The 16,457-nt window shown below is 34.0% G+C and overlaps 2 protein-coding genes across 4 annotated transcripts in view; one reads left to right on the top strand and one right to left on the bottom strand.

The window, feature by feature from the left end:
* The window catches only part of LOC141403761 (uncharacterized), a 43,698-nt gene that overhangs the window by 10,165 nt on the left and 17,076 nt on the right, over positions 1-16,457 (top strand). The window lies entirely within an intron of this gene.
* Positions 2,255-12,761, bottom strand: LOC141403799 (uncharacterized). Of its 3 annotated transcripts, XM_073986776.1 has the most exons (3): positions 12,632-12,738; positions 8,463-8,983; positions 7,466-8,411 (listed from the first exon to the last, which is right to left on the bottom strand). In XM_073986776.1, the coding sequence occupies exons 2-3, from the start codon at positions 8,932-8,934 to the stop codon at positions 7,540-7,542; spliced, it is 1,344 nt and encodes a 447-aa protein (XP_073842877.1). In that variant the 5' UTR covers positions 8,935-8,983; positions 12,632-12,738; the 3' UTR covers positions 7,466-7,539. The 3 variants fall into 3 exon arrangements, with proteins under 3 accessions (XP_073842878.1, XP_073842877.1, XP_073842876.1); XM_073986777.1 differs by lacking the exons at positions 7,466-8,411; positions 8,463-8,983 and adding an exon at positions 2,255-3,502 and having other exon boundaries at positions 12,632-12,761; XM_073986775.1 differs by having other exon boundaries at positions 7,466-8,983.

The raw sequence follows: 16,457 nt of genomic DNA, 5'->3' as shown, positions 1-16,457 counted from the left end.
ACCTCGTGGATGCTCTTTTGCCTGACATTAGCTTATGCCTGATTTAGACTATGCTGGATTTAGCTAATCCAGTGGATTTATGTTGTCATTTTCATACAACATAGGGTAAGTGCACCAATAGTCGGCACTAGAGTAGGGCAAGCTCGTTCCTTTTGCGGTTCGATCTTTTTCGTTCCATTCCGCAAAAGGAACTAGGTCGTTCAGTTAGTTCCATAATCCCTTTTAGTACCAACCTTTATATGTATGTATGTATACCCACACTCATACTCGTTCACTCAGTTCATATCGTTCGTGCTTCTTCTTCATCAAAACAAAAGAAAAATAAATTGTTTTCGTTTTTCTTAATGGTAGATTACAAATATTTAAAACAATTTTGTAATCGTTTTGTAATTAAAAATACTTAAATTGCTTTTTTTTAAATCGGCAAAGATCAGTTTAATAAGAAATGAAAAACGAAATGACACTATGAGATTTCTTATTCACTAATAAAAGACAGGGAGAGAGACAACTGATGTTAAATGAACTGATGAAACTAACTGAAAGAGAAGAGCAAAAAGAATGGGAGAAAAACGAACGAGGAAGCAAAAGGAACTAGCTGAACCGCATAGTCGGACCTAGTACCGGTCCTTCCATTTGTGGAGTAGTTCCTTTGTACTAGTTCGTTCCGGAACGACACAACTCTAGTCGGCACTTATTGTTGAATGCATGGTTTAATAATAAAGGTTAGCTAAAGCTTCCTGTCAATTTAATTTTTTTTCTTTCGACTGTTCCTAAAACTTTAAAACAATATACACAATCTTTGTATGTGTGTGTGATTTTTGAATAATATGCCAACAATTTTAAAAACAATCGAATTCAATGATTTTCAAAATTGTTTTTAGAACATTTGTATGGAAGAAATCCTTCAGCTTATTATTGAAACAAACTTGTTATCATATCCACAACTCGATTAGGTGGAGAAACCTTGGCCCTTCATTCATTTTTCGCGTTTTTTATAAAATGTTCAAAATTGGTATTTTGTAAACAAACCCACTTGTTGCCTTTTTGTTTACTAATTTTGAAGTTTTATGAATTCAGGAAAAACAAGGGTTCTATAGATTTTTTTCATTTAAACCTACCTCTTTACTTATACCATGGTTGAATGTTGTTGAAGCCTTTTTGATATTATTTTCATATTTTGTTACGGTAATTTTGAGTTATTTAAACTCAAATACGAAAGATGCCGACTACTGGTACATGCCGGAGATAGGAGCATTTACCTTATGTCAAATAAAGCCAGATACTTGCTAAATCCAGCGTAGTCTAAATGAACTTTTACAGCACTCACTCTATTTTAATTCCCAAGAATTGTTAAAATTTGTCTGGACCTGTAATAACGAATTATCGTGAATTATGAATTATTCAATTGCAATATTACTTAAATAATACCCCGGTTACACTATTGAAGGTTAACCCACTGGGTTTAATAGATCCAGTGAGTTAATCTTTGCTGGTTACACTTAGCTTTTCGAGGGTATAAACTGTCAGCTGATGTTTGTTTACGTATACATACAAAATAACTAATAAAGTCGTGTGTTACACTTTGACAATTTCTCGTATGAAATATCGTCCCTTCTTTGCTCATATTTTTATATTTTACACACAGGGATACATTTTTGTATCATGGTATCAATCGTACTTTTTGTTAAAAAAGTGGCTAATGAAGAAAATAAATAATTTTATGATTTTCAAATAACTTTAGACTTCGACAATCGTAAACGTGTAAAACACGACAAACTCTGTTGCAAAAACAGTTGCAACTTTTGGTACTTTTTGAGTAGAGTTGTTTTTTTGCACAAATACCGAATACAACACTGTATTTTTGGTGGATTTGTGCCGGATTTAAAATAAACCTAGCCATGAAAGGATTTAAATTTTGTATGGCAAATCTGGTCAGATTTGAGCAGATTAAGCAAATAAATCCTCATGAAGTGGGTTAACCCGGCAAAAAGCTGTAGTGTAACCGTGCTATAACTCTTGAAATAATAAAAAAAAAACTTTTGGAAAATTTTAATTAACATTTTTTTTTAAATTCATTTATTTCATTTGAATGACTTGTGGACATTTTCCACGATCCTTAGAACCTTAGTAAATTCATATGACAACACAATACGACAGTCGAGCGAAATGCCATATTACATACTTGACATTTGCATAACCCTTTATAATTATCTTCAATATGCTGATGTAATGAATTCACAGAATCACTTGTGTGTTAACAATATTTTCAATAAAAATGCTTCGGTTCGATGATATCCATGACACTTGGAGATAATTCATTGTCTAAAGTATTTTTTGTAGTACTTCCTTTTCGTTGGGATGCGACCATTTAATGTGTAGGGTCAGATCGAATAATTCCTTATAACATTTTCCACAAAAGGGACAATGGTGTCTGCAATTTTTAATATGTTTTATGATGCCAGATTTGTTTTTGGTCTGCCTATGTACCCCGGAATGAACTTTTGGTTGCATTCTTACATGGGTAGTAAGGGCTATATGTGAGGTAAATCTTTTATGACAGATTTCGCACCTATACTCTGTATCTATAGACGAAGAATGATTATTTCTTATATGTCTCAGTAGATTATAATGTTCTTTATAACATCTACCACATATTTCACAACTATGTTTAGTAGATATTTGAGGGGAACGCGCTTCTGGATGCTTCCAGGCAGAATGCCTAATAAGACCTTCTTGTGTGGTAAATCGTTTATTGCAAATTTCGCAGATATACTCGGTATCTATAGACAAAGGATGTTTATCTCTTATATGTCTCCTTAGAGTTGATTCTTTTATATAAGAACAAGCACACAGTTCACATTTATGTTTAGTAGGTGTTTGAGCTAAACGGGTAGATGAAATAACAGATATATATTTATTATCACTGACGTTGGCGTTTGTATCACCAATGTTGTCAAGGCCTTCACTATTATCCTCATCTGTGTGAACATCGGTTATTTCTAAATTGGACAAGGAGACTGGTTGAGTTGTACTATTTAAATGTTGTTGTGTAATATGTTGAGGTTGTATTTCATCATGGATAATAACTTCGGTACGATCATCAGATTTTAATGTGAATGATGACGGTGAGTAGAAGCTAAGTGAATTCTCCGGTAAAGGTTGGTCCGTTTCCTCCACGTCCTCTTTGTTAGGTGAATCTTCTGGTAAAAATTCGTCCATTTCATCCACGTCCTCTTCTTTGATAATATCATTTGTGTATTTATCGATATTCTCTGGTACAAATTCTTCCATTTTATCCAAATCGAATTCATCTTCTTTAATATCATTTACCATATTTGTTAAATGTTCACTTTTTGTAATATTGTAGCTTAGCGTATTTGCATCATTGTTAGTGTCTCCCAAATCATAATCTTTGGCAATGGATTCAGTTTTTATATAAAAGCTTTCCGACATTTTTACTTGGAATATTTTAATTATCCAAGTACAAAGTATTAAGGGCTGACTGTAAAAGAAAAACAAAGATTTCGTCGCATGTAAATATTTTAAAGTGTCTGACATCATATAATTTTTATTTAACAATTTAATTTAAATATAACAATTTGATGCACTTTTTATTTTCACGGGCAAAATCTTTGAAGATATGGCAGCACTAAACGATGGTGAAGGAAACGGTTAAAGCAATTAGTAGGTCCTCTCGTAGACTAATATTCTCATTATGTCGAGATTTACATTAGGCAATTTGCCTACCAATCGTAAAAACCGCCATAAAGTTTTTATTCTACAATCAATCATATGCTATTTAATGAAAAAAAAAAAAAAAAAATACATATATGTAGTTAGTCCCAATTCACATTGGGCGAGTTTACTTGCGGCAATTGTCATTTTGTAGGAGAGAGAGGTGAGGCATATGGTAACCCTTTGCCTCTCAGCACCCTCTCTCACCTACAAACTGACAATTGCCGCAAGTAAACTCGCCTAATGTAAACTGGGACTTAATGCTATTAAAAGCTGTGTTCCTTTACTTAGTCCCAATTTACATTAGGCGAGTTTACTTGCGGCAATTGTCAGTTTGTAGGTGAGAGAGGGTGCTGAGAGGCAAAGGGTTACCATCAGTGTGACCAGATCTAAAAAAGATTTACAGCTAAATCAACTTTAAAATTATGCTAAAAAATGCTAAAATAAATATTAAAATGCCAAAAAATAATGCTAAATTTAAAAACGATATATTTTAAGAAAATATACCCTCTACCATAGTATCATGTAGTACCATGCATAGTATGGAGGGTATATTATGTTTGTTTTTCCGTTTGCAACGCATTGAAATAATCGTTCGCAACCCTTCTTGATCAGGATAAAATTTTTAGTCGAGCTATGCATGTCCGTCCGTCTGTGGAAATCACTCTAGCATCCACAAAAATTGAGAGGGGACACTGACATTTTGGAAAGATGTGTCTTTTGTTCAAAGGTGGACTATATCGGTCAATGTTTTGGTATAGCCTCCACATAACGATACCGACCGATTGCTATTTTTGGATACATGTTCAGACCGAATTAGCTATGATTTGGCATATAAGATTCCAAAAGCTTTACCTCCAAAAATTATGAACATAGGGTCCACGTTTTGGAATAGTCCCTATATAAAGTTTTTCTGGTATTTTTATGTTTCAGCCACATTTTCAGACGGAAGTAGATACATATCTATAATTTAACCTTCAACAAACTTCTGTATTAAAAGTTGTTGACATAATTAGGCGTATCCTCCATATGTTCATTTTCGGTTTAAATTTACTGTAATTTAGCATTTAGGTTTCGTAGTGATCAACAAACACCGCTGCCAACAGTTTCGGACATAGGTCATCGTTTTGGAATAGGTAAAAACGGTACCGGCTGATTTAAGTTATTTGGATGGATTTGGCTATTGCGCCATACAATGGCACAAACTAATTCAGTTTTTCTTTTAGTTTTTATCCACATTTTCGGGTAAAATTGGATGTCATTAGGTATTTATAGTTTCCAGTAGTTAAAAACTTTCAATCAAAAATTGTGTAAATAGGCCCAAGTAGTGTGCATGCCTCATAGAACGGTACCGGTACCGTTTTTAGCTAACTGAATTTTTAGGTATTTGAGGTTTTCCTTGGTCAATAACATTTACACCTACCACGTTGGTACTTTTGGAACAAAAAGAAAAAACTAATTATTCCGTATTAGTTCAGAATATTTCATGGCGGCGGCTACAAAAAGTTCGGCCCGTCCAAACTTAATGTTTTTCATTGTTTTATTTCAATTTGCTTTGCACACTTTCATTCGTTTAACGCCCTGTTTTTTGTAACTATGTAATTTTTTTCGTTTATCTAGGTATATGCGTAATAATTTAGGCATCGATAGCTCAGGCCTTAGATGACATACAGACTTAATTCTTCGTAGATGCGTTGTTTTTCGTTCTTTTGAGCTGTTCAAACATATCCCATATTTTATTTTTAATCACTTCATGCTTCTATGCAAGGCATATTTATACAAGGTAGAAGTGACAATCAGCTGTATTCTTACTTTTTTTTGAAAAATTAGTTTTCAAAACGTAATAGGGTCTACTCATGAAATTTGAAACTTCGAAATTTGCTACCATGAAATTCTTCTTTTCACCGTAAACGTGTATTAACAATGACCTACGACAGTTCTGTATGCTTTATATTTATATTTTGATTCAAATTTGTTCTATTTTAGAGGATTTTCAAAATGTATTTATGTTTTTCCTGAACAAATTTTTGGAACGACCCTATTATTCAATATTTATCTTTGACAATTAATTTTTAATAACAACAATGTTGTTTTTGTAAATTTGTTAGTTGTTGTATTTCATGCATTTACCTTATATGAATATGCCTTGCTTCTATGTATGTTTAAATGTGTTGTCAATTAAAAATTATCAGATTTTTTTATAAAAAAAGTATTTGCATATTTGAGGTTTAATGGATCGAATAATGCTAAATTAATAATTGAAAAATGCTAAAAAATATGCTAAATGCCAAATGGAAATTTCGCGGCTAAATACAAAAAAATAATGCTAAATTTAGCTGCAAAAATGCTAAAATGGCCACACTGGTTACCATATGCCTCACCTCTCTCTCCTACAAAATGACAATTGCCGCAAGTAAACTCGCCCAATGTAAATTGGGACTTACCTGAGGTTACCATTTTTACCATTTGTTACCATTTTTAACCTGCAAAGCGTTCCTTAACCCCGAAAAGTGGCAAAACTGTAAGCAATTTTTAAGAGAGTGGAGAGAGAGCGAAAATGGCTTTCTCTTATACTTTTTGAGTTACCGACAAATATCGGTAAAATTAAAATGCTTACAATATCGCTAAATAACGAAAATTTTCGGTAAGTTAACAACCAAAATAAAATTGTCACTAATTCCTACCGATAACAATAGCGTTGTCAACATTTATTTGAACATTTCATTCAAAATTTTATGTTTTCATTTTACCGACATTTGTCGTTAACTAAAAAAAAATGAGTTAGAGGATCGCACTACAGATCTACAATTTTTTCGTTCCTTTACTTTTCTGGTAAAATTGTTCATGAGAGAGCAATTTTGACAGTTTTCTCTATTCCATTAAAGGAACAAGGCTTTTAATCCCCATTATTATAAGTCTTCTGTTGTTATAGTTTGGATTTATCGAACAGGTTTATAGCGTTCCGGTTAACTTAAAGATAAAAGTGATCATTAAATTTCATGGAGGACCTTCTTTGCATTAACTTTTAACGTTAAAATTATATTTTTAATTCCTCCAAATTGGTTTATTTTGCATTTTAAAATCCATCCAATAGTAAAAGAACACATATAATAATGACCCTAAGACAGGGTCGAGCTTCTTTGCTTAGACCGTATAGTGAGGGCGCCCACCGAGTTGTTTTTGCATTTGCTTTTCTCTCTCACGTACAGTGTAAATGAATGAAAACAAACAAGAGCATAATGTGGTTGTTGCTTTTTTCACTCATACGTTCATACAAGTCTTCGCTTTGGTTGTATTTCTGTGGTCGTCGCTGCCCTAAGACCATGTTTATATTATGGCCTTTTGCAGGGTTAACCTTGCTTATGAGGATTTATTTGAAATATAAGCAATGGAATTGACATTTGAAACCCAGTGGGTTTGTTAAACCCGTTTATACATATATAAACGTTCTATAAGTGTGTTTGTTTGTACACTGTACAACAAGAAGTGTTCTGTTGTTATTAGCTCTGTTCGATAACTTCGCGAGTAAAAAAGTAATTGCAACAACTTCTCATTTCTCGCTTAATGAACAAGTTTGATATCGAACAGCTTTGTACACTTTTGTACAACAACGTTAAATCGATATGAACATTTTCCCGGTCCCTTGAATTACGAATTATGGTTATTCGATTGTAGATCAAATTGAAATAGTAATGAAATAGATCTTGCAATAAATGAAACTCTTGCATAATTTTTATTAATAGCTATCTTTATTTAATATTTACATTTGAGCGGATTTTCTTTCCCGGTAGATGGAGTTCTCGGTTAATCGGGGTGCGACTGCATTTCACATTTATCTTCAGTAGGTGTTTCATCTAACCGATGTTTCCAATCAGAATGCCTATCCAGACCTATTCGTGTGGTAAATCTTTGATTGCAAATTTCGCAGACATACTCTGCATCTGTAGAAGAGGGATGTTTCTTTCGTATATGTGCCTGGAGATTTCTAGATTCCAAATAACATCTACCACATATTTCACACTTATGTTCAGCGGGTGTTTGAGCTACTGGATGCATCCGGTATGAATGCCTACCTAGACCTGATTGTGTGGTAAATCTTTGATTACATATTTCACATATATACTCTGTATCTATAGACGAAGAATGTTTTCTTCTTATATGTGTCTGGAGAGTTGAAACTTCTTTAAAACAAATACCACATATTTTACATTTATGTTCAGTAACTGATCTATGCTTCTGGTATAAATGCCTATCAAGACCTCCTTGGGTGGTAAATCTTTTATTGCATATTTCACAGATATACTCTGAATGTATAGACGACGGATGTTTCTTTCTTATATGTGCCTGGAGACTACTAGATTTCAAATAACAACTACCACATATTTCACATTTATGTTCAGCGTGTATTTGAGCTACTGGATGCATCCGATAAGAATGCGTATCACGACCTCTTCGTGTTGTAAATATCTCATTACATATTTCACAAAGGTACTCTGTATCTTTAGACGAAGGATGTTTTTTTCTTCTATGTATCTGGAGATACACAACTTTTTTAAAATAAATACCACATATTTCACATTTATGTTCAGTAGGTGTTTGAGCTTCTGAATGCTTCCAGTAATAATGTTTATCAAGACCTCTTTGTGTGGCAAATCTTTCATTACATATTTCGCAGATATATCCGTCATTTGCAGACGAGACAATAGATCTCTCTTTATTATCACTGACGTTAGCGTCTGTATCACCATTGATCTCAGGGCCTTCACTATCATTTTCATCTGTGTGCATATCAATTATTTCTAATTTGGGTAAGGATATCTGTGGAGTTATTGTACTAGTTGGGTGTTGTTGTGCAGCATGTTCTCTGTGCGCTTCATCATGGGTAATAACTTCCGTACACCCATCAGATGTGAGTGATGACGGTGAGTAAATGTTAGGTGAATCCTCTGGTAAAAATTCGTCCATTTGATCCACGTCCTCTTTTTTGATAATATCAATTGTGAATTTATCGACATTCTCTGGTACACATTCTTCCATTTTATCCAAGTCTATTTCATCTTCTTTAATATCATTTACCACATTTGTAAAATTTTCAAGGTTTGTTCTATTGTAGCCTAGCGTATTTGCATTATTGTTAGTGTCTCCCAGTTCATAATCTTTGGCAATGGGTTCAGTTTTTATACAAAAGCTTTCCGACATTTTTACTTGGAATATTTTAATTATCCAAGCACAAAGTATTAAGGGCTGACTGTAAAAGAAAGACAAAGATTTCATCGCATGTAAATATTTGGAAGTGTCTGTAACAACATATAATTTGTATTTAACAATTTAATTTAAATTTAACGGTTTGATGCACTTTTTATTTTCACGGGCAAAATCTTTGATGATATGGCAGCACTAAACGATGGTGAAGGAAATGGTTAAAAAAATTAGTAGCTTCTCTTGTAGACCAATTATCTCTTTATGTCGAGATTTACATTAGGTAATTTTCCTACCAATCGTAAAAACTACCAAAAGTTTTGATTTTACAATCATATGCTATTTAATAATAATAATAAAAATAAACATACAGTTAATGCTATTAAATTAACATTGCCGCTTTTTTACCGAATATTTTCTTTATATAATTTCTCCCAATGTGAAACACTGTAAGAAAAAACCAAACATGGTACAATAATACAGGTAGCATTATCATAGACTAATTAAGTAGAGACTACGAACGCTCTCATTTTTCATTCTCAACCAGATGTCGCACGAATCGATTTGGGGCTAGTCATCTGACTCAAGCCAGACTGGGGCTTGTCAAATGACTCAACTTCGAAAACAATTTATTTGTTTTTCCACCAATTAGGGTCTCTGTTTGCAAACTTCGCCACTTTAAAATGTACTTTACATATGAAATTAACTATGCCACTCTTTTTGATAGGCATATAGTTCGAAATTTTAATATTAATATGAGTTTTCGTTTGAGTGAAACAAGTAGCTGTCACTCGAACCACAAACATGCGTAAACGACATCTCTGTCGCCGCAGATAAATGGTGAGAGCCATTCTTTGTCTCTACATTAATTAGTCTATGACATTATCATGCAAGCGGATGGTAACATAAGCTTCGTTCCACAACTAAAAAGTTTTTACACATTTGAAAATTTTTCCCCGAAATGCGTTCCCGTACACCAAAAAAGTTGCAAAATGTTCACTTCTCTTTGAACTAAAATTGCGCTGAATAGCTCTCTCTTTAGAAACTTTTTACACGACAAATTTGAGCGAGCAAAAATGTGCAACATGTTTGCTGGCTACCGATTGGCTGACACACCGACTTTGACATTTGCTCCCGTTTTTAGACGTTTTTGTCATTTTTCCGTTCCCGTACATTTTGGAGAAATTTGTGTGTTGCACTCATTTTCGACAGATTGCTCTTTTGACCAATGAACGGAAACAAACAAAACGATTCCCGTACCAATCACACAAAGCCACAAACTTTTCAGCTTCTCTGTATCGTTTCATTCTCACAACCAAAACAAAAACACAAACTTTTCAATGTAAAAAGATGAAAACTGTACGATTGCTGTAATGTAACTTCGGCTATGCTTTGCCGAGTTGTTTCATTCACCACCGAAACGACAAGTATTTTTGGGAAACGTTTGCCGTGCGTATTGTCAATGGCACACTCAGACACACACACACATGTGATTGCTTAAGGGTTGTTTACACCATCTATCAATGTCGTATGAGATGTCAAATTTTCTACCTGCGAATGTTGTACACATAGTGTGACCACTATGAAAATTTTCATCTATCAAAATGATTTGGCAACTCATATGTAAATTTTTCATTTAGGGAGCGCTCTACTTGATCCGGCATTCTCGCATGTAAACATAAATTTATCAGCTGTTTTCTGGCATTCTCAAAAAAAAAAAAAAGAAAAACAATATCTTTTAAAAAAGAAAATAGAAAGTTATGTATATTTAAGTATTTAGAAAAGTAAATAAAGGGTGTTTATAATGTTATTTTTAGATCGATTGGTCGAAAGGAGCAGTGTTGGAAATCATTGCTTTGTGGCAAAACATGAATGCCTCTATAACCCCAAAAACCTATTCTACCACAACAAACATGTTAGATATTCATTTTCCTTCAACCAAAATTAAAAATTTGCGCAAATTTGTAACTCAACAATAAATGTAAACAATGACAAAAACAGCTGTTTTTATATTTATAGGTTGTGTCATACGAAAATAACACTTGTAGGTATGAACGCACAAATTGAAAGTTGTATGGATGACGTCAATTTTGACAAACATAGAGAATGTCGAATGGGTGAAAGAAATGACAGCTCATATGACATTGATAGATGGTGTAAACAGCCCTTTAACAACCCTATAAGTTAGCATCAGCACACCACAGTGAACACAGTGAATTTTATCAACCACCAAACGTTTTTGATTTATTCGCATGTGCCTAGTACTACTCCGTTTTCTATCTGCTCTTGTGGAGTTGAGTACTTTTCGTTTTGTTCGTACTCACGAATGTAAACAAAACAAAACTAAACAGCGAGCTCGGCCAACGTGGGTTATGTTTCGTTTTGTATTGTTCCTATGGAAAATACGAAACGAAACGATTGGAAATGTTATTAAAAGTATTTCTACGTACGCTGCTTTTAACACTTTTATCATTAAAAAAGTAATGGAACGGATCTATATCAAACCCGTTCGTGGGTATTGATTTGGTTACGAAGTTTTTCGGCAAATCACACACACGCGACCCGAACGCAAAGTAACAGAGCAAATGTTTTGATTTTTTTACTTCAGTTTTGTACTGAATGTCATGCAAGCAGGTTGATGCCGCTTTATTTGTTTTTTTTTTTTTTTTGTACACTGAAAAGATTTTGCAGTTGTACAGCAAATATGTGGAGGGAAGAATTTGAAAATGATTTTTTGTTTTGTATTAATATTTTTAATGACGCAGAATGCCTCGTCTGCAATGCAACAATAAAAAATGTACATATGTATATCCATCTTACCTTAGGCGTCATTATAATACGCATACAAAATATCATTTAATGACGGGAAATGTGCGAAAAAAATAATTTGAGTTGATAATTTTCACTGTGCGTTTGAAATCGATGTTGTTTAACAATTTTTATTTTTTTATCTAAATTTACCCGAATTTCGTTAATTTTATTTTATTATATTTAAGTTAAGACCCTAATGTACAAATATAAAAAGAACGAAATCGCAATCATTAATCAACTCTTAGCAATCGCAGTTGTAATAAAAGAAACTGAAGTGGATACTTTTGACTGTGATTCGCTGCATATTATTTTTAATTTTAGTCATACAAAGCGAACGCGCCAACAATATATTTTTTCTATTTGAAAATTTTGCCTTTTTAGGCGAAGATCATTTTTAGTATTAATTTTTTTTTTAATTTATTAATCGAGCTTTTTTATGATCTATAATGCAAATGAAAAAGGAAAGCCAACGATTCGAACCCACACACCCACCACTATGTTTGGCTCTGAACGCTAACACGCCGTGACAACTTTTTTCCTGTGTTTTTCATTTCATACTCAATATGAAAATCATCACCCTGTTCTGTTCTGTCAGTGTAATTTTACCCACACATAAACAATTTAAGCGCTCGCTCTTCTTGGTCGGCTATGATCTATATTGTGTCAATTGCATTGAATTGATGTCAAATTTTGACATCTTATGTTGCCAACAATTGTCGATGCGGCTACCTGTGTATTTGTACCATGAAACCAAATGACTGACACACACTCTCATTACCATCCACAAACAGTTGGTGGCGTTTTTGACATTTCACATTATTTCTTGATAAACATTTTCTATTCTAAGGGGTAATAGGTACACTAATGTAAAAAAACGTAAAAATACCTTGAAGTTGATGTCAGCTGATGAATATTATTAAAAAACACGTATTTATTGTTAATTTATTATATTTTGTTATAAACTTAAACAACAAATTAAAACTAAATAACGCGCTGGTACGAATTGAAGAAGGGTAGCGTTCAAACTATGCTATGTTGTCGTTTTAACAAGAGAACCAAGTTTTGTCAACAAAGCGAGTGAGAGAGAAGAGATAACATTAGGTGTGTACGATAACCCAATAATTTGTACAAATTCGTACAAATTTTTGCTGAATGCTGTTCGATAACAAAATTATCCAGCAAAAGAGAGCGAGTTTGGAGAGATTTTTGGAGAGTTTTGTGACTGAGAACTTGCAAATTGCTGGGAATTTGTCCCGCAAAAATTTGCAAGTCCGATCAGCTGACTTTTAATCACATGTTCAATGTAAACAAATCGAAATGTTAACATTTTCGACCAAGAAAATTTCACGATTGCACATTTTTTTAGATTCTAAAGCGTTGTGGATAGGATTAAAGCATTAAATAAGTAAAGTGCAATTTTAAATTTTATGTTTTTGTTCCGTTTGGTTTAAAATATCAAAAGAAACAAAAACAAATTTCATACATTTTCGGAAACAGCTGACTTTTTTGCAAGTTTTTGCAAAATGCTGTTCGATAACTTTCTGCAATTTTTCTTGCTTGAGAGAGTAAAATTCACTGAGAGAGGTTGCTGGAACTGACTGAGTAATTTGGTCTGTTCCTTTACTTCTGAAAATGGTAAAACCGGCAAAAGTAGTAAAAGTTGAAAACTGCTCCCATATGAATTGTATTGTGTCTGAAGTAAAGGAACGCTTTTCGAGTAAAAAGTTGTAAAACTTGAAGATTCTTGAACGTAAAGGAACAGGGCTATTATTGCTGGGAAAGTTATCGTACACACCTATTGTTGTTGTTATTGTGCATTGCACCATTACCAAGGTAGATGCATCAGTTGATATAACTTGAAGTGGCAAAATAAGTTGCTGTAACTTGAACTCTCATGCAAAAACTCAACAAATTTTGACATTTAAGTGTACAACAAGACATTTTTTGTAGTTATTTTTTCGCGATGCATCTGCCACAAACCCGTGGATTTTTTTTTTGCCTGACATTGGCTTTGAGCCGGTGGTGCTAAAAATAGTTTGTGCATTAGTCCCTCTGATCCTCGGGGGAGCCTGTAACCCCTAGAGGACGCGTCCCCAGGTGGCGGATAGGGGAATGCTTCCCAGATATGGGTGGGTGGTAGGAGGGAAATCAAATACCTCTCGCGGATCTACAGGCAGAGGTGTCTGTTTCCACAGTGGGCGGCTGCAAACAGCGTCTGTACTCTATTAAGAGCGGGTGAAATCAAGACGGTAAACTTAAAACCCATCAGAAGATAAGGGGACAACACTGATGTATTTATCCCTCGAAAACCATATAATAATGAATGCAGAACAAAACACACGGCCCTCAATCTCCGGTAACTCGAGGGTGCTAAGAATCCCCGGAGGTAAAACCAAAAAGACACTGAATATTGGTACATGGAATATTCGAAGCAGGAAAACTGAACAATACCATAGCTGAAATGAATAGACTCAATGTGGACATACTGGGAGTGTGTGAAACTTGGTGGCCAAACACTGGAGATTTTTTTATCCCAAAATGCAAAAATATACTTTTCAGGTAATTCGGATAGAAATCATCGGAATGGAGTTGGCATTATAGTGAAAGAATATATAGCCAAAAGTGTCATCGGATTCATTCCAAAATCTGACCGAACTATGATAATAATAATAAAAATATCAGCAAAACCAGTCAACATTAATATAATCCAAGTCTATGCACCTACAGCAGATAAAAGTAATGACGAGATTGGAGCGTGGAAGGGAAGTGCGTATAGCCAAAAGTAACCACCTGAGCTTGAGCGACTGATGTCACTGCACGACGACTTTCAGTTACACAAGAAAATGAAAAAAGCAGCCGGCATTTACAGAAATACCAAATCATCAGTCCCTTACAACAATAATAATGAACCCGTTTTTGAAACTGCTGAGAAGAAAGATATCTGGAAAGAATACATACAAAACTTATTCAGAGACTCTACCAGATCGGATTATGACAACCGGGTATCACAGCAAATGACAGGCGAGGCAATCACAAACAGTGAAGTTGTAGATGCATTAAAATCCTTCCGAGAACGAAAAGCCACGGGTCCTGATGAAATACCTGCCGAAATTCTAAAAATGATAAATGGTGACAATGTTGACCTGCTGACAAGACTATTCAACTACATATACATATGGCACCGGACAATACCCCCAGGATTGGCTGAAGTCCACATTTATAACCATCCCAAAAAAATCTCCCCCGAGAAGATGCAACGATTACCGACTTATCAGCCTAATGAGCCATGCCCTAAAAATCTTCCTTAAAATTATACATAAACGGATATATGAAAAATGCGAAAAGGAAATGGGTGAAACACAATTTGGCTTCATAGAAACAAAAGGAACGCGTGAATCACTATTCTGCGTACAAGTGTTGGTTCCAAAATGTAGAGATGTCAATAAGGATGTTTTTATGTGCTTTATAGACTACGAGAAAGCATTTGACACCGTACAGCATGACAAGCTCATGGATATTCTGGCGTCAATTGGAATAAGCGAGAAAGAAATTATATGCATTAAAAGTCTGTATTGGCATCAAAGTGCACATGTTAATATCAATGGAGAAATGACGGAAGAAATATCTATATCCGAAGGAGTAAGACAGGGCTGTACACTGTCCCCACTATTGTTTAATATTTATTCCGAAAAAATATTCAAAGAATCAATCAACAACGTCCAAGATGGATTCCTAATAAATAATGAATACGTAAACAATATCAGATACGCTGACGATACTACCCTAATAGCAGACAGCTCATCGGTTCTACAAAACTTTGTCACAAGACTAACTGCTTGTAGTGAAACATATGGATTAAGATTAAACACCAATAAAACATGGTATAAGTAAAGAGGTAGGTTTAAATGAAAAAAATCTATAGAACCCTTGTTTTTCCTGAATTCATAAAACTTCAAAATTAGTAAACAAAAAGGCAACAAGTGGGTTTGTTTACAAAATACCAATTTTGAACATTTTATAAAAAAACGCGAAAAATGAATGAAGGGCCAATGTTTCTCCACCTAATCGAGTTGTGGATATGATAACATGTTTGTTTCAATAATAAGCTGAAGGATTTCTTCCATACAAATGTTCTAAAAACAATTTTAAAAATCATTGAATTCGATTGTTTTTAAAATTGTTGGCATATTATTCAAAAATCACACACACATACAAAGATTGTGTATATTGTTTTGAAGTTTTAGGAACAGTCGAAAGAAAAAAATTAAATTGACAGGAAGCTTTAGCTAACCTTTATTATTAAACCATGCAATAAAACAAAATATATCATAATAAGCAGGAAAAATAATTTTGAAAACATGAATATAATAATTCACAACACTCCACTCGAGAGAGTGTCGAGCTTCAAATATCTCGGGTTTTCAATAAATGATCAGTGAGATAACTCCAAAGAAATGCCGGATAGAAATTGCAAGAGACGCCTTTCACAAATACAAAAGAGTATTAACAAGCCATGATATTAACATTGCAACAAAGACAAGGTTCATAGAGGCCTACATATGGCCAGTTTTGTTATATTCTGTGGAAGTATGGACTTTAAAAGCAATAGATGTCAAGCACTTAGATGCCTTCGAAATGTGGATATATCGAAGAATTCTTAAAATACCGTGGATAGCTCACCTATCAAATGACGAAGTTCTACGAAGATTAAA

Source organism: Musca autumnalis, unplaced genomic scaffold, assembly GCF_047663935.1.
Source record: "Musca autumnalis isolate F117 unplaced genomic scaffold, ASM4766393v1 scaffold_4, whole genome shotgun sequence".
Taxonomy (NCBI): Eukaryota; Metazoa; Arthropoda; class Insecta; order Diptera; family Muscidae; genus Musca; species Musca autumnalis.
This window is presented reverse-complemented; position numbering and strand designations above follow the sequence as displayed.

Bases quoted from the DNA above. Each gene is read 5' to 3' on its own strand.
- LOC141403799 (XM_073986775.1), bottom strand. From the start codon at position 8,934: ATGTCGGAAAGCTTTTGTATAAAAACTGAACCCATTGCCAAAGATTAT.